Source organism: Erpetoichthys calabaricus, chromosome 11 (assembly GCF_900747795.2).
Source record: "Erpetoichthys calabaricus chromosome 11, fErpCal1.3, whole genome shotgun sequence".
Lineage (NCBI taxonomy): Eukaryota > Metazoa > Chordata > Cladistia > Polypteriformes > Polypteridae > Erpetoichthys > Erpetoichthys calabaricus.
Genome location: NC_041404.2, coordinates 30,858,558 through 30,885,143, shown reverse-complemented (window position 1 = coordinate 30,885,143; position 26,586 = coordinate 30,858,558). Strand labels below are relative to the sequence as shown.

Below are 26,586 nucleotides of genomic sequence, written 5' to 3'. Positions count from 1 at the left end.
CATATAAAGCGTCTTGATTTATACAAGAACACCCATCAGAGAATTGCACAGCCACTACCGCGTAGCGTATCTTAGAAGTTGCCCGCCGAATGAAACCAAGTATGTGCTCATTTCTGATTGGCTACAGTCATCGCTGTTCCGTCACTTTAGTCATCACTACTACAACTCATGTTATTGCCTCTGAATTTATTGATTAAATTTTTGCAATATGCTTGCTTTAAACAATTCAGAAAATATGAAAAGTGTTTTGTTTTGATGGAAATATATTACCGATTTAAATGTACTGTCACAAGTTTACATTCTTAAAATGTGTTGAGAGTCCGTTATATAAATAATACTCATTTGCAAAACATTTGTATTGCGTTATTTTGAATAAAACGTTTTACACTGACTCGTCAAATATGCAATTTAAAATGATCTGGCTTTTTCTTATAAATTCACATCAAAAACTTTCGTCTGACTTTCTTCGGGTAAGTTAATCATGTTTCCAGACGTACGAAATATGCAGTGACACAATCCAGGAAGTCTGCAGTTTTTTTTAAGCTGGCAAGATGGCGTTGGGACGGGACGGGAAAGTGATTTCATTGCTGGTCTGTGGTATTCAGATAGGCAAAAGCAACGTTATGCCCAGAGCTTTCAGTCTCTTTTTAATGTTGGTATGTCTTTCTATCCGTGGTGTACTAGCTGATATTACGGATGGTAACAGCGAACATCTGAAACGAGAGCACTCACTTATAAAACCCTACCAGGGTAAGTAACTAACTTTTTCATCATGTACTTTTTTGTTTTAAAAGTTTATGCTTAATCTTTTCATTATTCTAGATGTGTGTATTATAGTGATATTTGGAATTTACCTCCTTTAAGTTACTTTTTCCTGTCATGTTGTGAATGCCATCGAATTAAGTAGCGTTCTTTTACGGAAAAGTTTAATATGAACTCGCGTCATAAACTGTTCCAGAATGTCATGTCAGTGTAGAGTGATTGTAAATTTACAACTTCTGTTTGACTAGCCTAATTTATAATGCTGTATATGGTCTTTATACATTAATGTCCAGAAATAAACTATTTGCTGATTGTGTGTGGCTTTTTGTGCGCAGAGGAGAATGGGATATAAGAAAGGGTCCGTGGATTTTGTGAAAGCAACAGTCGATTGCTGTATTTGAGTAATTGTGGACAAGAGCCATGTCAGCTTTACAATTGTTGTATCTGTTTGAGAGCACGAACCATGCAGGAAGCCGGACCTTGGTTTTCAAATTGTTCTTGTGTTGGTTGAATATGATTGGTTGTTACTGGGGTGCGAAGCGTTGGCCGCGCAGAACAGCTGCCTACAGCGTTCCTGGCATCCCCATGCGTACAGCCAGACAGGTCGATTTCGCAATTTGCTCTGGAAATGGGCTGTTACCGATCAGAGCTGCTGGCGACTTTGAAATCGCTGGTAGGCGTTTTTTTATACTGATACTGTAAACCTAATAATGCAGTTAACTTAACAACTAAGTTAAATTAAATAATCCTCTTAATAATTAAGTTGAATCTGTTTTTTTGATCTATGGCTCAGACCACGCAGAATGTAATCGGAAAATACAAAATGCTTCGTGTTACAATCAACAGGGTCTTACGACAGGTATTGAGGTACATATTGAACAAAATCACATGCTCAAGTAAATGGTTAGTGTATGTAGAGATGCTTTTTTTTTTTTTTTTTGAAGTTAAGATGAGAAGCACATGATCATGATGAAAGTTTTGCAGAGAGAGCGTTGCAAGTGTCCAGTGCTATTCTTGGTTGAGATGGATGAGATAACTGGAGTCTGTGCTGTAAGTGATCTTGAGTATGACAGTCAGCCCTAAAGCGGACTCAGCTGGAGAATACAGAAAAATGGGGAAGCACTCGAAGTTGAATGCAAGAAAGACAATGTTGACAAATGGAGAGGCAGGACCAGGAACCATATTAGAGTTGACAGTATGCGCATATAGAGCAGAGGTTCTCAGACAAAGGTGCTCCGAGGCCTCTCAGTGTACCATGTGAATATAACAGGGGCCCCCTACACACGCCGTGAAATTTACCATCTGCATTTGCTGTAGTCTTGACAAAGGTGCTTGTTTTTGAACTTGACAAATTCATATTGCTGCCAGTGTTATTACACTACCTGTATATTTAAAGAAGAAAACAAAATTAAGAAGCCATTTAAAAACTTGTTTTTTTCTTTTTAAACTAGTGCCTAAATTTCTTAAACATAACATAAAATGGGTTGGCTTTTTTTTTAGGGATAAACAGTTACCAGTCATTACCAAAATACATAATTTGTTAAAACAGATTTTTTTCTATCTCACTTGGCTTAAATATCATGTTATATATTTATGAAAATATAAAAATAAGCTAATGTCATTTTTATAATGCAGAATTAGTTGTTTCAGTCATATGCTTGCTCTAAGTCTACAAAGACACAATGCAGCTCCTTCTGGCCTTCTTTATACTTCTCCATCAACACCCTCAGAACAAACATTACATCTGTGGTGCTCTTCTCTGGCCTGAAATCATACTGCTGCTTGCTAATCATCCCCACCCTTCTTAACCTAGCTTCCACTATTCTTTCACATAACTTCATGCTGTGGCTGATCAGTTTTATTCTTCTGTAGTTACTACAGCTCTACACATCCCCCTTATTCTTAAATATCGGCACCAGTACACTTCTTCTCCACTCCTCGGGCATCCTCTCACTTTCCAAGCTGACATTAAACAATCTGGTTAAAAATTCCACTGCTGTCTTTCCTAAACACCTCCATGCTTCCTTGCTTTCTCTTTGCTAATTAGTTGCACTTTGTGGTTCACTATCTCCCCGTCTTCCAACCTTCTCTGTCTCTTTCTTTTTATTCATCAACTTCTCAAAGTACTCTTTCCATCTGTTCAACGCTGTCTCCTCGCTTGTGAGTATGTTTCCATCATTATCCTTTATCACCCCAACCTGCTGCTCCTCTTTCCCAATATGGGTAAATTTAGAAGTCCACAATAGGTTGATGTGGTATACAAGTACTGAATAAGTAACAAAAAAAAACCCAGTTTTAAAAATGGTACAGTACCAGCATTTCTTTAATTTCTTGTCAGGAGGTAAATGGTAGTTATCAAGTTCCTTATAGTCAGCCATTTATTAGCACTATTGGAACGTCAAGGGGGAAATGAGCCCTTCATTTGTTAAATTGAACATGCGTACAGTTAGGTCCATAAATATTTGGAAAGAGACAACTTTTTTCTAATTTTGGTCCTGTACATTACCACAATGAATTTTAAATGAAACAACTCGGATGCAGTTGAAGTGCAGACTTTAAGCTTTAATTCAGTGGGGTGAACAAAACGATTGCATAAAAATGTGAGGCAACTAAAGCATTTTTTTAACACAATCCCTTCATTTCAGGGGCTCAAAAGTAATTGGACAAATTAAATAACTGGAAATAAAATGTTCATTTCTAATACTTGGTTGAAAACCCTTTGTTGGCAATGACAACCTGAAGTCTTGAACTCATGGACATCACCAGATGCTGGGTTTCTTCCTTTCTAATGCTCTGCCAGGCCTTTACTGCAGCGGCTTTCAGTTGCTGTTTGTTTGTGGGCCTTTCTGTGCGAAGTTTAGTCTTCAACAAGTGAAATGCATGCTCAATTGGATTAAGATCAGGTGACTGACTTGGCCGTTCAAGATTTTTCCACTTCTTTGCTTTAATAAACTCCTGGGTTACTTTGGCTGTATGTTTTGGGTCATTGGGCGGCGTTTCATGCTACAAATGGAGAATCAATTTGACTGCATTTAGCTGGATTTGAGCAGACAGTATGTCTCTGAACACCTCAGAATTCATTCGGCTGCTTCTGTCCTGTGTCGCATCATCATCAATAATAATAATAATTCATTACATTTATATAGCGCTTTTCTCAGTACTCAAAGCGCTATCCATAACACTAGTGACCCAGTGCCACTGGCAGCCATGCACACCCAAGCCATCACACTGCCTCCACCGTGTTTTACAGATGATGTGGTATGCTTTGGATAATGAGCTGTTCCACGCCTTCTCCATACTTTTTTCTTGCCATCATTCTGGTAGAGGTTGATCTTGGTTTCATTTGTCCAAAGAATGTTTTTCCAGAACTGTGCTGGCTTTTTTAGATGTTGTTTAGCAAAGTCCAATCTAGCCTTTCTATTCTTGAGGCTTATGGGTGGCTTGCACCTTGCAGTGCACCCTCTGTATTTTCTTTCATGCAGTCTTCTGTTTATGGTAGACTTGGATATCGATATGCCTACCCCCTGTAAATTGTTGTTCACTTGGTTGGCTGTTGTGAAGGGGTTTCTCTTCACCATGGAAATTATTCTGTGATCATCCACCACTGTTGTCTTCCGTGGACGTCCAGGTCTTTTTGCGTTGCTGAGTTCACTAGTGCTTGCTTTCTTTCTCAGGATGTACCAAACTGTAGATTTTGCCACTCGTAATATTGTAGCAATTTCTCGGATGGGTTTTTTTCTGTTTTTGCAGCTTAAGGATGGCTTCTTTCACCTGCATGGAGAGCTCCTTTCACCACATGTTGTCTGTTCACAGCAAAATCTTCCACATGCAAACACCACACCTCAAATCAACTCCAGGCCTTTTATCTGCTTAATTGATAATGACATAACGACGGACTTGCCCACACCTGCCCATGAAATAGCCTTTGAGTCAATTGTCCAATTACTTTTGAGCCCCTGAAATGAAGGGATTGTGTTAAAAAATGCTTTAGTTGCCTCACATTTTTATGCAATCGTTTTGTTCACCCCACTGAATTAAAGCTGAAAGTCTGCACTTCAACTGCATCTGAGTTGTTTCATTTAAAATTCATTGTGGTAATGTACAGGACCAAAATTAGAAAAAAGTCGTCTCTGTCCAAATATTTATGGACCTAACTGTATATTCAATTTACCAAGTGGGACAACTGTTGCAATGTATATACTAATGTAAAATGCAGACCACTTAAAGAAAAGCAGGGGTGTGGAAATCAAATTTTTTTCTACTTGTCCACGGACAAGTAAACTTAGAAAATCCACTTGTCCGCCAGTTAAATTCACTTGTCCATAAACAAATAACAAAAGTGAAAAATAGTTTATTTTTTCTGATCTCTTTTATTGATACCAAAATTGCCTTCCATTTTAAAACTGAAAAAAGTTCTTTCAGGGAGTAGTATTTTGCCACCTTGCTCTAGAGCATTTTATAAAAGATTCCCTTATTTTAACTCACTAATAAACAATGCCTTCATTATAGCTACACTAGTTCTGTTTCACATACTACAGTTACAGTGAAGATTTTTATAGATATTTCATAACCTTTGGAAACCGTTAGAATGTTTTCTTCTTTATTTTTTATTAAACTGACAGCGCGAAACCAACTTGTTTTATATGAAATATTCGCTAATCAAAAACGATCTATTGACAGCTCATCAAAATTGATGTCGTCACGTAATAAATTTCTTAACTCCTCAATATATCACAACCTACACGAAATCGCAAATTTCAGTAAAGATTAACTGCCTAACAAGCTTTGTTATGTGGTGAAAACAATTGTATTGTAAGTAAAATGACTGCATTTTTATGTAGAAACAATGAATTTTATCATTCTTCTTCTATAATACGCTACCGTGGCTGTTTGTTTGTCTGTCCAGGATTTTAAATCACCTGTAGCTCGCAAACCATTTCACCTTTTGACTTGAAATTTGGTACACTTACAGTATACTACATGACGTCTACTATCCGCTTTCGAGGTGATGATTTGCATTACTCTTTATTTTTATTTTATTTTATTTCGCTAATCATTCTTGAGGCAGATTGAAGACTTAAGTGCCAGTTTAAGTGAAAAATTAAAGAAAATGTACAAAACACAACACAAAAACTAACTTAATCAGTTTTAACGTGAAAAGATGCCGACGAAAGAAGAGAAGCAGCGGGCCGCTAGGGTGGAGAAAAGAAGGGCTGCTCAGGAAGCAGCAAGCGCATCAACCTCAGAGCAAATGTATGCTAAACGTACAGAGAAAGAGGATGAAAACTATGAATGCTCAAGTCAAGTGTATTTATTCACTGCATGTTATCGTGCAGTACGCCATTACTGGTAATATATAAAAGTTATTGATTATAATGAAAAATCATCAGATTACATCGTAATGTCAGCATGAAAAAAATGACCGCATCTCCAAGCGTGTAAGTATTAGGGTAAAATATTTATGTAAGACCGTAAGATTGCTTCCCCTTTGAAAAATCAGCCGTCATTTTGTAAACAATATTGAAGACCAATTTGAGACATGAAGAACATGCCTAAGTAGACTGTTTCCGCACAAAGTACGTACCCAAATGTTTAAAATGTTAAAGTAGTGGTAAAATGTGCCCTGCACAGCACATATATTTTTTCTCCAGAAAATTGCAGTTGTGCGCGGACAACTGAAACAGAAAAACACTTGTCCAACGGGCAATTTACCCGAGTCGGGCGTTGGATTTCCGCACCCCTGAAAAGTAGTGACACCCCCCATTAACATCTCTTGTTAATCATTTGCGGAGTGCAGCAGAACAGGAAGGCACACGTTTCTGTGGGGTGGGGAATGACACAGCTATAATACAGGGGTTTGGAAGGAGTTATCTGTTACTTGCTTCTGAACTGTTTTGGTAATTGTGCTGAGATCTGAAAGCTGGTATCGATAACAAAGGCAAAATTTTAGTACAGATCCAACAGTATTCTGTAAAGGATGGTTTTTCAGAAATGTGGGGAAGCTTTGCTGATTGATACTGTTCATGAGTATGGGAGAAAGATGAAACTAGATAGTGGGCATAGGGGTTAACTGTGTAGTATAGGCATCAGGGCTTTATCCCTAATTGTGACTTCTAAAGGATCCCCTTTGGCACTAGGGGAAATTTTTTTATTAAAATAAATATAAAACAATATGGTGACGCATGGCAGTAGAACATATAATAAAGTTGGAAAGTATTGGGTTAAGTTTGAGAAGTTTGAGATGCAGAATTTTATTGTGGAAGAGAAAGAGAAGTTCCAAGTTGAGTGAAGAGACTGGTGTACAGGTAATAAGACATGAGTTAAATCTGGCCGAGGTGAGTGGGTATATGGAGCAAATGGCAGAGAGTGTGCAAAGCCTAAGGGGTGTATTCATTTGGAATGTAAATGACCAAGGCCAAGTGGGATACTGATGATATTTAGGATGCAAAAGCTGATGGATGACTTAAAGGAATACTCTACCCAAAGGAAGGCAGCAGGTCCAGATGGCATTCCAGAATGTGTTTTTAAGATCTCTGCCAATGAGCTTGAATCAGTGTACAGAGCAATATTTTATCTGTCCATAACCCAGTCTGCCATACCAACATGCTTTAAGAGATCCACAATTGTCCCTGTACCCAAGAAATCAAGTACAACCAGTCTGAATGACCAATCCACCATTGCAGTAATGCCCATAGCAATGAAGATTTTCAAGAGGCTAGTCAAGAATTACATAACCTCTTTGATGCCAAAAAACTAGATCCGTTACAGTTCACACTTCACCCCACTAAATCCACACGTAGTGCTGTCTCTGTGATCCTACTGGCCTTCCTGAACAACAAGAGTGGGAATTGTGTGTAAATACTATTTATAGATTATAGTTCAGGAGTAACCCCTTCTGAGCTCATCATCAATTTTGGGGACCTGGGTCTGAACACTTCCCGAAATAGGTCCATGTGAGTGGCCACACTTCATTATCCCTCACTCTCAACAGAGGCACTTCACAGTACTGCATACTGAGTCCTCTGCTGTTCTTCCCCAACACATCTGATAGCATGGTTGCACGTGATTCTAACATCATTGTCAAGATTGCTGACACAGCTGTAATGGGTTTTGATCTCTAACAACAATTACCAGGCTTATTGGATAAAGTGCAGTCTTTCACACTGGTGTCAGGATAGTAGTATCTATCCTCCTGAATGCCAGCAAACCAAAGTAGTTGATTGTGGACTTTGGGGGGGAAAAAGCAGAGGCATTACAACCCCCTCAGAATTAAGTCAGCAGTCAGATGGTAAGGATAGAAGTTTTAGATACCTCAGTGTCCACATCACAGAGGAGTTAACCTGGTTTAGGGACATTGACAAGTTGAAGTAGGAAGCAAAACAACATATTTACCACATCAAGGATTTCAGGCTGACCTCCCTGTTACTAAAGAACTTCTACATACAGACTGTTGAAATTATCCTGACAAAGTATTACTGCCTGGTTTGAAAACTGCACACAGCAGGACCACAAGGCTCCTCACAAAGTGGTTTGGTCAGATGAACACATCACTTGGTGTGTACTCTTTAACTTCCAGGACATCTATACCAAGCAATGTTGAACTAGGCCAAAGAAAACTGTAAAAAAATACCAGCATCTCAGCAATGGCCTTTACTTTGTGCTGTGATCTGGGAAACACTACAACTGCCTGAAGACCAGTTCAGAGAGACTGAGGTGGACCTTCTTTCCCAGTCCATCCACATCCTTAATGAGGACAGTATCTAGAGCTACATGAAGTTAATACTCTGTTATTGCATATTTTTATAATTTTAATATAATGCATACTATTGGTGACATTTAACATAATGATTTTTATTGATATTTATAAAGTCGTGTATTGTCCTTTTGTTTTCTACTTAATGCACAGTCTCAGAGTTTAGCAACTAAGTATTTCACTACATATTGTACTGTGTAAACTGTAATTTTATGTGACTAATAAGTTTAATTTGATATAAACGTGACGAAAGTTCTGAGGTAAAAACAAGGCTGAGTCAATTGCTATTCTTGGTAGAAACTGAAAAGTTAACTAGGGTCTGTGCTATAAGTGAGCCCATGTGTAATAGTCAGCCCTAAAGCAGACACTGGAGGAGATTACAGTAAAATGGAAAGCAGATAGTGGAAGAAAAACACCTAAAGCTGAATACAAGAAAGACCAAGTTGACAGATGGAGGGAAAGAAGAAGAAACCATATTAGAGTTGAGAACATGTGTATAAAGAAGAACTCTCAGTACATGAAATGCTGCATCTTCGTACACACTGAACTAGTGGGTTGTGTTTTTTGCCTTCTAGAGCTGGTTCAGTCAGCTACAGAGAAAACACTCTTTCATAAAGAGAGCAGTTTAACAACTGAAGGATCAATTACAACTTTGAACAAGTCTCATCTCACTTTAGTAAAAACCTTTGTGTGACTGATTGCAAAATACAATTGGCTTTAACTTGTTTTGAGATGCTTACCTCTTGAACTGCATTGTCCATCCTGACTCTCTGACTTTTTTTTTTATTCTACAACTTTAAGAATAAAGAGTGATTTTATTGAAGTGTTTTAGTTTTATTTGTACAACTCTGAATATGGATGCAAATGGTGGTGGTGGTTTTTATAAGGAAGTACTCTACTCACAATTATACATTTTATATCTGTTACTTACTGTATATCAATATTGTTTGTAACCTGATGTTTTAACAGAGAACAGATAGAACAAAATTCCTTATAAGATAGCCTTTGGTGAGTGTCGAAATTTAACAACAACAAACAATACAAAACATCCATGAAAAAATTTCAAATTACTCTTGTTACATAATCCAAATGTCATATATCCAGTCATATGCTCACAATAGATAGATAGATAGATAGATAGATAGATAGATAGATAGATAGATACTTTATTAATCCCAAGGGGAAATAGGCCATACACATGCATTTTTGCTAAAATATTGTTATAGAAATCATGAGATGCACTCAGGATGACGATTGAAGATGATTATTTGAAAATCCCCCATGCAGATCAGGAGTTTGCACATTAATAGCATATTCACCGTCTGTCAGGAATGCGCCAATACTGCCTAAAAAAAAAAAAATAGTTAATTGGTAACTGCGATTGGAACAGAGAGCATATTTTAAAAACCTAAAAAGATCACTACAAACAGGGTAAGAGATGCAAGATAAATGTCTATTGATAGTATTCCTTTAGGAATGTTTCTTGCCAAGAAATTAAAAATGGGAGCAAAGAATCAAATGCTGTAATTCCAAATAATACCCTGTGAACTAGTGGTTGTAGCTTTTAAATTGTTACTTTTAAGGTATAACTAAATAAAATAAAATTTTGTTTGGACTAAGATGTATGTGTTTGCCCATTGTCTGAGAAATATCAGTTACACATTTTCATTTATTTATTTTTTTATTTTTCTCTTGTATTTGTTATTGTACTATAGGTAAGGTGCAACTATGGCTTAGCCAGTAAGGGGCTCGATAATTACATTCACGCAGCTTCATTCTCATCTACTGTGTAGACCTGAGCAAGTCACACAACTTGTCTTTTGAACTACTTACAAACTTTGTTCCTATGATATTATCTGGATTGTGTGTTAATTATGAAATGTTTGTCTATAAAATAAAGACTATAATAATATATACATTTTAGTATTTTGTTACTTACCTAATAGTTTCTTCATACAAATGTATCCTTTTATACTTTTCATTATTTCTACTGTATCTGCCCATGTACCGGACCTATTTCTCTAAGTGGGTTTTTGAGCTATTTATTTCCTTTTCTCTTGCCCAAGATGTATTTTTTGAATTGGCTTGTCTAATTTTTTTTGTGCTTTTGTTTTGTCGAGAGAAATTTATCAAAATTGTTTAATAGTAGCAATGAGAAATGTCAGTGTAACTTTTGACTAAAATATTGTGAATCCTTTTTTTTTTTTTTTTTTAATTATTATTATTATTGTAAATTGGTTGTAAATTCCATAGGAGTCGGAACAAGTTCAACACCTCTTTGGGATTTTAGTGGCAACACGCTTCTAACTAGCCAGTATGTCCGTCTTACGCCAGATGAGAGGAGTAAACAAGGTTCTATTTGGAATAGAGTGGTGAGTAGAGTATTTCGTGCAGTGTTGAAATTTTGCTAATTTGGCATTTCTGAGACTTTACTGTTTATACAGTAAGCTATGCTTAAAGACATCTTTTGGCCTTTCTTTTCAATGTTGCTATCATCTAAATAGTTGTTAAATTATTTTTTTCCAAAAAAAAGTCTGTAAATTAATTATAACACTCTAATCCTTTTAGTTGTGAACTGTCATTTTTGTATAGTTTTTAGTGCTGCTACCTTAACTTTAGTATCCTAGGTTCAGGTCACATTTTGGCCAATAGCTCTGTGAATTTTGTACTTTCTTCTTTTGTCTGGGTGTGCCCCCATGGGAATACAAGTTTCATCTCCCATTTTAAAGATATGTTGGATAAGCTTGTTGGTGATAATAAATTTGCCCAGTCTTTGTGTACCCTCCGATACATTTCCGCTCCATCCAGGATATATTTCCTAATTGTGCCAGTTACTGGAGAGTTAACACCCTTGCACCCAATACTGGAAAAATAAGGTTTAAAAATGAATGCATAAAAATATGAGGTTGTTTTTGAGACTTTTATTGTGGTTCTGCTGCAGTCATTCAGTGTTGGCTTCTGGCTTTACTTTAACCAAGTTACCTCTCTCCCTCTGCTTATTTTCAGCCATGTTTTCTAAAGGACTGGGAGTTACATGTTCAATTTAAAGTTCATGGATCAGGAAAAAAGAATTTGCATGGAGATGGCATTGGTATTTGGTACACAAAAGAGAGACTACATCATGGTATACAGTTATTTCTTTTGGTTACTTTAGAAAAAATGTTCTAAAGATAAAAATATAACAATGCTACTTATTCTTGTTATGTGTATTGTTGGCACTAGTTGTCTAAAAATTGCCTTCAGTGGAATAATTTGTGAATTGAATGATTTAATGTGAAACCTCTGAAATATTAATTTGCTGACTTTGGTTCTCTTTGTCATTTATAATGTGGGCAATATGGTGGTGCAGGTGTTAGCAGCACTGCCCCCAGTGCCATAGGAACAAATCCCATACCTGTTCATTATCTGGGTAATGTTTGCTTGCATGAACTGAACTCCCTGTCATCATCTGCCTGCTAATTGGCTAATTAGTGATTCTAAATTGACCCAGTTTGAGTGTGGTTGTGTGCTTTGACCCAGTGCTGCCAGCAGAGGTTTTAGCCCTGCCCGCACACTGACATTGGAGTGGATTTTGTCAGGTTTGAAAATGTTATTTATAATCTTTACTATATAATTTAGAAAACATAACCATACTCTATCTTGAACAAAAAGCATATTACTTAAAATTATAAAAGGCCACTTAATATAAATGAGTTAATTTGGACACTAAATCATTCAGTAATATTGAAGATTCATTTTTTATTTAAATGCATTGGATTTTTCAGAAAACACGTCACAGTTCAAAGTAAATTTAAACAAGAAAGTGCCACAATAGTAGTAGTACACTCCTTTTTAAAGAAAAGTAGTACACCACTGAAATAAACCTGTAATGTAAATTTAATTAAAAACAGGAATTTACATGCGAGTACAGTTATTTAAAGCAAAAGTCTTAATACTTGAGATTTTGTAAGGCAGAAGTTGAGAACTGCTCCTTACATGATTGGATGTTAGTAGCTAAAATAACTTTTATTGTTAAACAGTTAATTAAAAATTTTATCTACCTTCATACAGGGTCTGTATTTGGGAATCAAGAGCAGTTCATTGGGCTGGGAGTGTTTGTGGACACCTTCCGCAATGATCTTCAAGGAATGGATGTAAGTTCTGTTGCATAGTTAATTTAATCATTCACCCTTTCTTTCCACAGGGCCGGTGTTTGGAAGCAAAGATAATTTTCATGGGTTGGCCATTTTTATAGACACATACCCAAATGATGAAGCTACTGACGTGAGTTATTAACACAATTTTTTTCCCCCTTTTCTTTCTAGTAATTCTTTTCTGCTTGTGGTGGGTTGCTGATTGTTATGGGTTCAGATCCAACTCCAGGGAGAAACAAACTAAGGAAATATTTAAAACACATAGTGGTGTACTGTATACATTGTTTTTATATAGTACTCTCGTATGAAAGGTTAAGAACATTTGGATAGGATAAGCAGCTTGTTTACGAGATCACATAGCTTAACTTTTTTTTTTTTTTTTTCTTTCTTGTGAATGAGCATGCACTTCAACATATACTAGATTTGTCACTAGTATTATACATCTTTAGTAGTTAATTGAACTGAGTTGGGCTGATTTTGTTTCCAGTCAGTGAGAAAGTTTGAAGCCAGTAATGCCTTTAAATGAATGCATTGTTTAAGTTTACCACGGATCCCTCCTATTTGGATCACTGGTTTCTTTTAATCTCTTTAGTTAGGGCCAGTCCTCTTGTTTCTAAAGGAGAAGACTTCATATTAGTAGACACAGATGTGAATGATAAATGATTTATTAATACCGTTCATTTGTACCATTGTCTGTACATTGGGCATTGTTTAAGGAAACACTTGATCTAGCTGGATTACAGGAAATAGTCATTTTCTTTTAAACGATACAATAGGCACTAATGTTTTGGTATCAAAATAAAACCTAGAATGACAGGGTCTTGTAAATATTGGCATAGTTGAATAGATATATGCTATTTTGAAAAAACAAATTGTATCAAAATCAAAATGAGATAAGAAAAAGTGGTTCTTGTATACAGCTACATTGCCATAAGGTAGTATACATTCAGTATACATGGACGTGAGTGCGTGTTGTGAAAAAGGAGGGTTTTGTTTATAATGATAGGAAAATAGTTAATCGAAACTCTTCCTTTTGTCAGTAAAGTGCATCTGCAGTAAATATACAAGTTAGCTAAGAGTGAAGTTTTTTTTTTTTTTTTTATGAAGTTTGCAAATATTTTGGCTAATATAGTAAGCTAACATATAAGGAAGACCGGTATAAATTATGATATATTCCAGAAAGAAATACTTGTTTCTTGCGCTAATTATGACATAGATTCAGTGATACTCTGTCTGCTACTGCCTGTAATATCTGACAGTTAATAAAAGTACGTTTATGAAATAAGACCTATATACAGTATTTACAAAAACAGCTTTTCCGTCATTGGTTTTGGCCACCACCCTTGTAAGATTTGTATTATACTCAGTGGAATGTACTACTTCCTCATTCTGCCTCTCTCATGCACATCTTTCAGTAAGGTCAATGGATTTTTTTTTTTTTTTCAATAAAAAAGCATAAAAGTAAAACTTAAGAGGTATATGGTTAGCAACTGCTAAAAGGTGTTAATTTAACACTGAACTGGTATCCACTGAGAACTGGAAATTGAATTGCATATAATGGCCAAAGTACAGATTACAGAAAAATGCTCCTCATAAAGTTATCTGGGGATTAACATCTGAAGCTATACAGAGAGGAAAACAAACAACAACTGAGCATGTTTCCCTTTATTGAAGAGTTTCTCCTGTCCCAACAGAGGAAGGGAACCTCTTCTGCATGTTATTGTACTGAGGTGGGTTTCCTTTGGGAGACCTGTTTTTCTTCATCTTCTTGTAGTCCAGCAACATGCACTTCAGTTTTCTCCCAAATATAACCCTGAAGTGAAATGTACGACTCAAAGTAAAGGCTGTACACATGCATGTCATTTTAAATACTGATCCATCTAGTTATCAAGCAGTGTTGGTCCTTTGTGCATGAGGGGCCTCTAGGCTTATTTATACAAATTAATTAATTGTTCATCAGTTTCATTCTTTATCTTTAGACAGTTCTATGTAAACTTATCCTAAAGGTGCATTTGCTAGTACACTGTGTCGCCTTTGCAGATACAGTGATCCCTCGCTATATCGCGCTTCGCCTTTCGCGGCTTCACTCTATCGCGGATTTTATATGTAAACATATTTAAATATCGCAGATTTCTGAGGACAATGGGTCTTTTAATTTCTGGTACATGCTTCCTCAGTTGGTTTGGCCAGTTGATTTCATACAAGGGATGCTATTGGCAGATGGCTGAGAAGCTACCCAACGTACTTTTCTCTCTCTCTTGCGCTGACTTTCTCTGATCCTGATGTAGGGGGTGTGAGCAGGGGGGCTGTTCGCACACCTAGACGATACGGACGCTCGTCTAAAAATGCTGAAAGATTATCTTCACGTTGCTATCTTCTGTGCAGCTGCTTCCTGAAGCGACATGCTGCACGGTGCTTCGCATACTTAAAAGCTCGAAGGGCACGTATTGATTTTTGACTGTTTGTTTTTCTCTGTCTCTCTCTCTCTCTCTCTCCCCCCCCCCCCCAATCCCTCCCCCCCCCCTGCTTCTGACGGAGGGGGTGTGAGCTGCCGCCTTCAGCAGCTTTGTACCGGCGGTGCTTCGCATACTTAAAAGCCAAACAGCCCTATTGATTTGTTTGCTTTCCTCTGTCTTTCTGACAGTCACTGCTCCTGACGAACACTCCTTTGAAGAGGAAGATATATTTGCATTCTTTTAATTGTGAGACAGAACTGTCATCTCTGTCTTGTCATGGAGCACAGTTTAAACTTTTGAAAAAGAGACAAATGTTTGTTTGCAGTGTTTGAATAACGTTCCTGTCTCTCTACAACCTCCTGTGTTTCTGCGCAAATCTGTGACCCAAGCATTACAATATAAAAATAACCATATAAACATATGGTTTCTACTTCGCGGATTTTCTTATTTCGCGGGTGGCTCTGGAACGCAACCCCCGTGATGGAGGAGGGATTACTGTATTAATATTTCTGTGCAAACAGCACTACTGAGTACTACTGCTAGCAGTCCTGTGATAGACCCTGAAGCAGCCATCTTATAGTTTGAATTCCAGTTCCTTATTTACTAGGCTGCTTTGCTTATGGAATGTTGTAGTTGTTTTATACACCATAATCTGTGTTGCGTACTCTTTGTATATATGTCTATGAATGATAACAGTTACTAAGTACCATAAGCCAAGAATTACTACATTATTAGATCATTATACTTTTTTCATATGTTGCTTCAGATTTCTAGAATTGATCCAAAATCTAGAATTTCATTCTGAACCCACTATCAAGGGTGTGTTTTTATTTTTTAGTGCTGTTCTTTAGTTTGAATGCCTAACCCAGATGCTTATTTTTCTTTCACAGAAAAAGGAAGATTTAAAGTCTGCTCCTTGCTTAAAATTAACAAGCTGTTTGGGACAGTACATTGTTTTGCTGAATATGTCTTAACCACATTCTTAAGCTTAAATGCCTAACCCAGAAGCTTGTTTTTTGTACTTCACAGGAAAAAAGAAAATTAAACACTGCTCTTTGCTTAAAACTAACAAGGTGCTTATCCTATAGGGAAAGAAATTGTTTTGTTCAATAAAGTGGTTGTATACTTTAATTTTCAGCATTGGTAAGGACATCATTTTTTGAGAGAGATTGCTGAAATTTCCAAAACATGAATTCTTCGTGATCAAGGTGGTAATGGTTATTCATGTTTTGATTGCACAATTTAAATTTGTATTGATCATAATTGCAATTTCACAATTAACTTTCAACTTCTTCAATATGTTAACAGTTAATGCTTTTTTTGAAGTCTGAACGGCCACCTTATCAAAGTCAAGCACTATTTACATACTCTAGTGACCCTGTGGTACAAAAAAACGATCTGAAGCAAAAGAAAAGCTAAATAGGCAGTGTAGATAGGGAAAATTATTTTAAAATGAAATTATGAAAGTTGATGATCTGTTTTGAAGGATCACCTCTAAACTCAGTGCTACACGTTTAATTTGACTGGATGATCCTATTCAGATGATGTGTTCCAAATAATTTTTAGATGCTTTATGCAGTAACAGTACAGATACATTTAGCCATCTGAAGCTTAACTACAAAATACAGTATGAAGAGTGAATTTTAGTTACATTAGTGTTCATGATCCTGTTTTTGTTCATTATGGAAATTTGGCCAAAAGCTGTTTAAGAATTGCCACTGTATCTCTAAAGGAATTATAAAGCTTATTGTACAAGAGTGTTTACTCTTACTTGTTAAAGTGCAATTAAATATATCATAGGCATTATATTTATTTAAGTATGGATCACAGTAGGTGTAATTTGTATTTAGTTATCCATATTGTCATACTGGTGGCCCTAATTTCAAGCAGTGGCAACCATTGCTATTCATCTTGAATAGCATGATTAACTGAAGAAGTAAGCCTCTCTCTTTTAACGGACATCTATATAAAAAGCAGTGATGGGAAAGTACTAAACCTTTTTTACATACATTATCAGAAATGTTTTTATTAAAATAAACAATAATAGACATTAGGGTTGTCACAGTACCAGAATTTCAATCTTCGATACAATACTAAATACTGAAATTCGATGCCCAATACGGCATATAATTCAACTCAATTAAAAATGTATTTAAATAAATTGCAATCCTATATGCATTAAAATCTACATTGATGGAAACAAATAATTGAAATGTATGATATTAAATACTTTAAATACTGCAATCTTTTGCAAAAGGTAACATTAAAGTTCTGTAAACAATAAAAAGTAAAGAAGTTAAAATCTGGTCAGCAGTTTTTTTTTTTTGTTGTTTTGTTGATAAAAACAAGTACTGTTACTGAGGTAGCACAGTGGAATGTTACAAATGGCATTAATTGTTAATTGAATAAGAGTTGCCATCTTTTGTAAACAATATACATAAAATTATTGAAACAAACATTAAATGAGCAAGTAAAAAGAACATTAATGTGGATTTTGTAAACAATTGTTCAGAAGAGCAGCACACAAGCAAAGCAGTCCATTAACACACTTTTGTTTTGTGTAACTGCAAACAGTGCATAATGCATTTTGTTTAAATAAACTACAATGTCTTTGTAGCTTCCAAGGTTTTTGTAAGAGAGACTAGCATGTCAACATGCTCTTTTTCAGTGTACTTTTGTTGGGCTGCAAATATGCCCTATGGGCATACTAAATACACACTCTGAAACACAGCTGGAAGTGTATGAGCCACCAGAGGAGTAATGCCACTGTTAATGCAATTGAGCATTGAAAAGTCATTATATAGTAAATGTGAAATATAATTTTAAGATTGCCCATAATAAAATAAAGTAGCAGTGTGTAACCATACACTTCCCAGCTAGGTGTTAAAAATCAAGAATATGACAGAGCTCTAGTACTAAAGAGTGCTAAATGAACAGCACAGAATAAAGATGTCCCAGTGGTAAAAATAATTGCAGACCCCCATCTTCATGCCTTAAATGTTTGACTGACAATAAAGAAAGAAAAAAATAAACGATACATTCCTAACATAACAATGTACTGCTTTATAAATATTAATATTTCCATAATTTAGGAAATAGATCCTTCTTGAAATTCTTTGTATTGGCTCATGTGCCAGTCCTTCAAGTGTTTGGTTAAATTGGTTGTGTTAACCCCAATAGTTGGTTTAGTTGGTTTTGCGCAATAGCAAGTCTTGCATACAGGCTGGCATGTATCTTGTGAGCTTCCTTCCCCATTTGCCATAAAGCTGAAGTATTTCCAGACACCACTCTGGCTGTCCACTTTGTCAATTTAGCGTGCTGGTGAAGGCACTGACAGGGCTGTAGTTGCCATCTCATTAACACCTGTGAGTGGGCTGAAATGTTGCTGCAACTCCAGCCATACCGATTGATAGAATGCAAGGCTCAGCTGTCTAAAGCCAAAGAGAACCGGAAGTGCATTTGTAATATATCCTGTAGAACTGATATCATGAAAATGAATATTGAAGTCATTTTGAAATGTCAATTATTTGTTACTTCAATAATTTTAAGAACCTTAACAAACATATGCTGTAATGAGGCTGCTCACACTAAAGGAGAGGAAAACAAAATTTCTAACTTGCATCATTCTAGGAAAAGATGCACAATTCCACAGGATCCATTTGAATTAGCAAACTAAATATCGGCTGGACTTTAGCCAATGGGCAGCCTAAGCCCTCCAGAACTTCTTTCAGTGTCACAGTACATACTCCATTGTCATAATTGTATCGTAATGATTCTTAACGTAATTCAGAATCATGTTTCTTGTGTCTAGTAGAATACAAACCCAGTTTATTATATAGACAGTTTTAATGATTTATATTATCCATCCATCATCCAACCCGCTATATCCTAACTACAGGGTCACAGGAGCCAATCCCAGCCGATACAGGGCGCAAGGCAGGAAACAAACCCCAGGCAGGGCACCAGCCCACCACAGGGCACACACACCCACACAATAAGCACACACTAGGGACAATTTAGGATCGCCAATTCACCTAACCTGCATGTCTTTGGACTGTGGGAGGAAACTGGAGTACCTGGAGGAAATCCACGCAGACACGGGGAGAACATGCAAACCCGGGTCTCCTTACTGCGAGGCAGCAGCGCTACCCACTGTGCCACCGTGCCAACCTATTTATATTATGTTACACTTATTTTTATAGTCCTGTACTTTTTAAAACAAAGAAGAATTTAACAAATACAAGTCACTTATTGTATAAAGTTAACGGGTTGCATTAATTTTCTTTTCCTTTCTCATGAACTTAAAAAATGAATTAAAAATATTTTTTTCAGAAATTTTGTTTTACATTTCTTTTTTCCACTCCTATAACAGCGTTCTTTCCCATATATTTCTACCATGGTAAATAATGGCTCTTTGAACTATGATCATGGGAAAGATGGACGTTCATCTGAGCTTGGAGGATGTTCTGCTGAGATCCGTAATAGAGACCACGACACATACCTTGCCATTCGCTACTCCAAAGGAAGACTTACTGTAAGAATCTTGTCCATTTGAACTGAATAAGTGTTTTCTTGCCACAGTAGTAGCATTTTGAGCTACTTTAAGAGAGAATACCTGAAGTCTCAGTATTCTTGTAGTCTGTCTGACAGAGTAAAAGTAGCTAACTATTTTTGGGGTTGTTGTATCATCTCTTTGAGCTAGTATAGTTATTTGACTATCATTGGTTTAAGTTGAGCATTAATATTTTGCTGCTATCTGTGGTCTTATGCTTAGGTAATGGTTGATGTAGAAGATCGTAATGAATGGAAGGAGTGCATTGATGTTTCAGGAGTTCGACTTCCTACTGGCTATTTCTTTGGGGCCTCAGCCGCCACAGGTGATCTTTCAGGTAAGATGTGTCCTATTTCAGAAAACATTGTTTTTGAATTTTACAATGTGTTTTTGTTTTAGTATTTTACATATCATAGGCAATTTCTTCCTTATTGTATTCTTTCCAGCAAACAGCAACTTCATATTAAAAGCTCATTATACAATAAAAAAATTGCAATACAGTATGGCAAGCAAATTTAAGACATGTACCAAAAACAGTTTATGGAGGGGTCCCCCCCTTTTAAAACAAACAATGGCAGTTTCTTTTGAGTGCACATAATCTGAACATAGGTCCTTAAATCTGTGAGGACATATCCACTCCAGTGCAGACCAAGTGTTTACCACAAATGCTAGGAAGAAAAAGGAAATGAGGGGAAACTGTTTGTAGTGGATAGTTGACAATGTTCGGGTTTGGCTCTCTCTTTCTCTCGAAAGATATAGATACTGTATCGATAGATAGATAGATATAGATATCTATAGATAGATATCTATATATATGATTAAGTGTAAAGAATGTTTCCAGGATATCACCTATGGTATTCTTGTAAGCCAAAACTCAAGTATAATTCTATCTATAATATGTTAATTTTATTGAAAATATACATATCTTTAAAATCCTTTGGGTATATACTTTTGATTGTGTGCAGTTGCGCTAAATTTTTTTTTTTTTCTCCCCATCAACTCCTTAGACAATCATGATATTATCTCAATGAAGCTTTACCAGCTGATGGTGGAGCACACTCCTGAAGAGGAAAATGTAGACTGGACAAAAATAGAGCCAAGCGTTAGTCTGCTTAAGTCTCCAAAAGGTATGTATAAATAAGTCAGTAATTTTAAATTGTAGCTTTCACAGGACACACAACCACTAGGGCCATCACATTTTATTAGGAAACATGGGCAACTTTACCTTGTTTCCACATACTTTATTCCTCATTTGTAGTTACTGTGAAAATATATTAGCAGCTAATTACTCTTAGTTAGAATGCTCTCTAAACTCCTCCTTGTCCACATTTATTGTACAGTTTCTCCCTTTTACCATGTAGTGATACGTAATACTAATGTAAAAGTACAAGTTCAGAAAATAGTTTTTGGTTTTTAACTTATTGCCATGCTCAGCCTACATGCTTATAACTGCATATCTACTAAATAATACTGTATTTGTATTTGTGACATAACTGTATTTTATGTCCATATGAAAATGATAGTCACAATGCTGATGTGCTACCTCTGGCGCTGACGTCCGAGGTTCGATTCCCGAGAGGGAGTGCAGTGGAGTGTGTACACCTGATGAGCCCAGAATGAGGGCGAAACACGTGTCGTGTACTCTTTGCATTTATTTGACAGTAAACTATTTCAACCATATATATATATATATATATATATATATATATATATAAAAGCCAAATACCACTGACTCACTCATCACGAAATCTCCCAAACCATGAGGACTTGGTACTTGAAATTTGGAATGTAGGTTACCCTTGGCCCATAGGTGCTCGCTAAGAAACGGTTTTAAAAAGTTTTGTGGTCCAAGCGCAAAATTTCTTAGACATACAAACGGGTCAAAAAAAGTATATCTGCTTTTCACAAGAGAATTACTTAACAGATTTGGATCTTGTGTTTTTTTTTTTTTTCTAGAATTTGCTTGAACATTCTGGTTGATTTTTTGCGACTTCTCTCATTGCGCTTATAATCATAGATCGCTTGCAGGAGTGATATAGTCACGCTAATCCGAGACGGAGGCTGCAGGTTGAGGGGAGTGGGAAGAGTGACGTCAGGAGTAGATAGCTGGCCGGGGCCTTCCTCACTGTCCTGTTTCACTAATATGCGAGCAAAGCTGCAGGGAATGGCTAGTCATAAATCATGAAGTAATTACACAAAGAATCACAAAAATAATGTGGAATCAACATACATAGCTTACAATTAAATAATGAACCGAAACCTGAACTTTTAACAAAATAATACTTGGAACAAATACAACCTGAATTTGAACACCTTCCTAAAAAGCAAGATGAAAACGAGGCCAATGTATTATAAGCACCTACAAAAATAACAAAAAAATGTGTCCAAGTAAAACTAAACAATCAAAACGACTGTTGACTTTGAACGCACTGCTGAAGACTGATTTCATTGAAGGTATAAGCATCTCCTGAATGGACATACATTAAACCTTGTGTTAAACTCTGCAGATACCATCCTCAATTGTTCACCATCATCAACGACTTGATAATTATACCCTACACACAAGTGTTTTTCAACTGGTATGCTGTGGAAATAATAATGTAGTGCCCCTGGATCCTAACCTGAGAGAAACTCAATTCACATGTGGTCAAGACCTGTCTGAGGAGGACGGGACTACCTGGAGAAATCAACATAAAAGCAGCTCTGCAATCCCTGTTTTGCAGACAAAGCACTTAAGCAGCCAGGAGACTTGTTGTTGGTCCATTTGCCTGGATGTGTGTTTGTCAGTGACTTCAATGGAGCTGAGGAGCCGTGGGCATATTAGTTGCCTCTGACCCTGGGTCATTGGAGTAACGCAAAGTTAGGACCGCTTGCTCACTAAGTACTGTGTCTATAAATGACTCCCCTGCATCTATGGCAGTATGTATAAATCAAGAAAATAAGTACCAATATGAGGCAATCGCTTTGTTGCCTGCCCTGGATGTGACACTATTTTTCACACATTAAACTGACCACGTTAATCATAAAAATTTAATGTGTTAACTTTCCCAGGCCATTTGTGACCACAATATGGTCTGATCACACACCAAAATTACTAAAATAAAAAAAAAATCTATTGTAACAAGTAGGAATTCTTCATCTTTAGAGTTTTGGTGATAAAATTAATCGTTTATGCTACTGAGTCCCCATTTGCAGAGGGAGGAAAGTAAACACTTAATACTCATGATGTAATGTATCCTCCTAGACAGATATGAAAAAATTCCTACAGCCAATATTTCAATGTCTTTGGTTTAATTGTAGTTTCCCCTCTTCTGTTTTTGTTTTTTTTTTTTTTTTCCCCCAGTTTGTTTGATTACACCAGATGAAATCTGTCCAAGGTAACAGCCTTGGACAAGATACCAGTCCATAATAAGACACATTCACTCACACACATGAACAGAGGGACTGTTTGGAATCACCAATCAATCTAACCTGCATATCTCTTGGGATAATGGAGATAATGGGAAAATATGCAAACACCACACGGACAAGAACTGGGCACAGGATTCAAAATAAGAATGCTGGATCTGTGAAACACTAGCACTAACCACTGCAATATTATACCATCCCTCAATCAATCATACAGTACTTTGTATTGTATCATCAACAATACACACCATCACAGGTCTCTTTACAGAGCAAACAGGATTTTTACAATAATTATCAAATATGGAAAAATGTCTTGCCTGTCCTGTTAAAAGCCATAATTAACTTTTTAAATTTGTAATATGTAGTAAGCTTGTGCTCTTGCATTTTTATACGAAATAGTTTTTTCAATTTTTCTTTCAATTACTTAATCTATTTTTATATAACAGAAGTTTTCTTTCCAGAAAATGTATGCTTACATGCTGGTACACCTGAACTACTGTTTCACTGTTTTATTTCAGATAATATTGACGATCCCACAGGAAATTTTCGAAGCGCTCCTTTGACTGGCTGGAAGGTTTTCCTTTTACTTTTATGCGCTTTGCTGGGAATTGTAGTGTGTGCTGTTGTAGGTGCTGTTGTCTTCCAAAAGCGCCAAGAAAGAAACAAAAGATTTTACTAAGATGAACAGCATAAATACACAAATTCAATGTGAATTTTAAATTGATTGTATTAAACTTCAGATGTTCATAATTGAAATGCTTGGAAGAGTGAATTGCTATGTTAGATATCCCTAACAAAACTGTCATCAGCAAATTGACATCAGAAGTAGTAGGGAGTGAACTTGTAAGAAGTAGACAAACTGCTTCCTGGGTTTTTTTTTTTTTTTTTTTAAAAACTTTTCCCATTTTTGTAAAAAAACAAAAGATTTATTTTTAAGAAAGAAGTAACAAAAGTTGCCATTTGTTTCAGGATTGTTTATAAGAATGTTATTTTTAGGTAACAAACTTTCAGAGTATTAAATAACATCTCCTTGGTGCAGGTGATCAAATGTGTAGTTTTGTTAAATTAATTCTATTTATGTTTTCATATCTTTCATATTTTAATTGATTTTCTTTGTGTTTAAATTCTAAATGTCTATGCACTGTATTGTCTTTGTTTACAATTAATATTTTTGAGTTGTTTTGCATTGCTTTATTTTATGTAATGATTGAAAATGCCATATTCAAACAACCATAGATTTTTTATGCATCTAAGTGCAAATTTTGTTTTTAATACAAAGTCTGTAAACTTCTAGTTGCACAACACAACTAAGAAGACAATTAAATAACAAGTAATAGAAAGGGTTACAGTTTGAAAGCAAATCTGAATGCCTTGGAAATGTTTCATTTTCATGTTCAGCCCATCGAAGCATGATTTTTTATCTGCATTTTGGCATTTAACACTTCCCAGGTGAACTTCGGTAAGACATTTGTATCAAGAGTCATAACTCCATTTTTTAAATATATATACTGGTATGAAGTGGAAAAGTCCAATTAATTACTTATTTTTTCCCCTAGGGTCTACAAAAAAATAGCTTTCTTTTATGTTACGAAAATTCAATTTTTGGTACTTATTTGTAGTACATGAATGCCCATGACACAGAACCGTAAAATTAAAACAAATTCAAGTCAGTCATTTGCATTTGTGTATGTCATCAGTGAAATATAAATTAATGATGATTTTATTTGTTTAAGCTGCCCACCTCAGCAGGAATGGAGACAAAGATATGTGAAGATAAAACCATTTGTATAAAACATTTTTTTCTCTCTAGCAGAGTGGATTTTGCTGTCTTTTTGGAAAATAAAACCTATGTATAAAACAGTCCTTACCAATGGGGAATTTCCCACCGGGTGGCTGAAGTGAGACTTGGGTGTTGTGGTTTTTAGATGAACAAAAGAAGACTGAATTGTTAAATAAATATGACTATAAATCTATCATGTCTTATGGCCATTGTAGCTGGAAGTAGAATACAGACCAATGAGACCCAGTGAAATTTGCCTTTTCTTAAACCTAATTTGTCAGTACTTTTCTAATTTGTGTGGTTTTCATGCATTTTACAGTCTAAAAGCCAAAAAAGCAACAATTCTGAGACTGTGTTTCTCCATTTTACATGCATTAGGACCTCTGCACAATGTCTACATTTATTACATAAAAAACACTATTTCCACAGGGCTCAGATATAATAAGCACACATATAGGAAAAAAAGGAAAGTTGCTTGGAATTAACATAAGCCTTTCATCTTTCTTTAAAGTATGATACGTATGTATGCTAATTTATTTCTTGATCCATGTTAGTATGTTTTCAGAGAGAGGGTTTGGGGCTTGACCTGGACAAAGCACACTTTACATTGCATTCATGTCATATTGGACAGTTAGTAGATACAAGTTTCCTACTCAGAAATTCCACTTGAACGCCCTACAAACTTGGAGCTATGAGTTAGACCATTAAGATAAAACAAATCCACCAGAATTCTCCAAGTTGTGACCCCAAGTTGACCTTTCAACTTAGTCAGTTATATAAAATAAAAAGTCCAGCCTGGTCATCTATAAGTACAGTTTTGTGGTCAAATTGCTTTTGAAGCAAAGTAATACACATTTAATATGTTTAGTTTATCCCATATTTTCACAGAATAGAATACAGTTTGCTTTTTTTGCAGACCAAGCAACAAATCAACACCAACCTTGCATTTCTATGAAAAGTCCTCAAATGAACATAATGAAGTGGGAAGGTGAAGCGTCAGAAGCCGGAGCTTTAATACTCAGATAACATGTGAAAGCAGCACAAACCCTACAAGGCCAAAGTAGTCACTTAACCTAACCAGCACATTTGGAATGACATGAGTACAGTGATAGGGCTGAGGGCCAAATCCAGGATTTTGTACCTGTGAAGCAGCAGTGCTAAGCACTTTACCTCCATGCTGTGAGGGATCTCAATGTATTTAATAGAAAGCATTTCACTGGAATAAGGAATCATTGAATAGAGAACTATCCATCATATTATTGTTTTAATTCTGTAAATCCATTTGAGGTAAATTACAGTGTTCTTCGGGATATGGTGCCTGAAGTCTAAATGTACTTGATGATATTCTCAAAGACACAGAGTATTTATTTTAGTCCAACTAGTGAGTGGAATCCAATGCATTTAACTTGTATTTACTGAGCAAGAATTGGCCACATGCAAGAAAAACACACTAGTACCTTGTCTGTGGATCACAATTGTAAAAACTCTGTTAAGGTGGGTTTGAGCTGAAACGTGTGTGTATATGATATAATATTGCAGGTGTTGTTTACTGAAATGCTGTGAATGAATGAAAACCTCTGAATAAATGCAGTTCTTGAGGGTTTTGTTTCCTTGTTTGCTATTTTTATGGTTTTTAATACTTTATAATTTAATACAAACAATTGTAGATTAGTCTAACATATAGTCTGTGAATGAAATATTCTTGTTGATAGCTTTTTAACTGTTTTTACATGAGAAAAAGT

General features: G+C 36.0%; 1 protein-coding gene across 2 annotated transcripts; it reads left to right on the top strand.

The window, feature by feature from the left end:
* Positions 1-514: 514 nt before the first annotated feature.
* lman2 (lectin, mannose-binding 2) lies at positions 515-24,721 on the top strand. Of its 2 annotated transcripts, none has more exons than XM_028812899.2 (8): positions 515-750; positions 10,769-10,887; positions 11,522-11,639; positions 12,566-12,648; positions 19,477-19,638; positions 19,879-19,993; positions 20,664-20,783; positions 23,583-24,721. In XM_028812899.2, exons 1-8 carry the CDS (start codon positions 552-554, stop codon positions 23,741-23,743), a joined length of 1,077 nt encoding a protein of 358 aa, XP_028668732.1. In that variant the 5' UTR covers positions 515-551; the 3' UTR covers positions 23,744-24,721. The 2 variants fall into 2 exon arrangements, with proteins under 2 accessions (XP_028668732.1, XP_028668733.1); XM_028812900.2 differs by lacking the exon at positions 12,566-12,648 and adding an exon at positions 12,699-12,778 and having other exon boundaries at positions 518-750.
* The last annotated feature ends 1,865 nt before the right edge of the window (positions 24,722-26,586 follow it).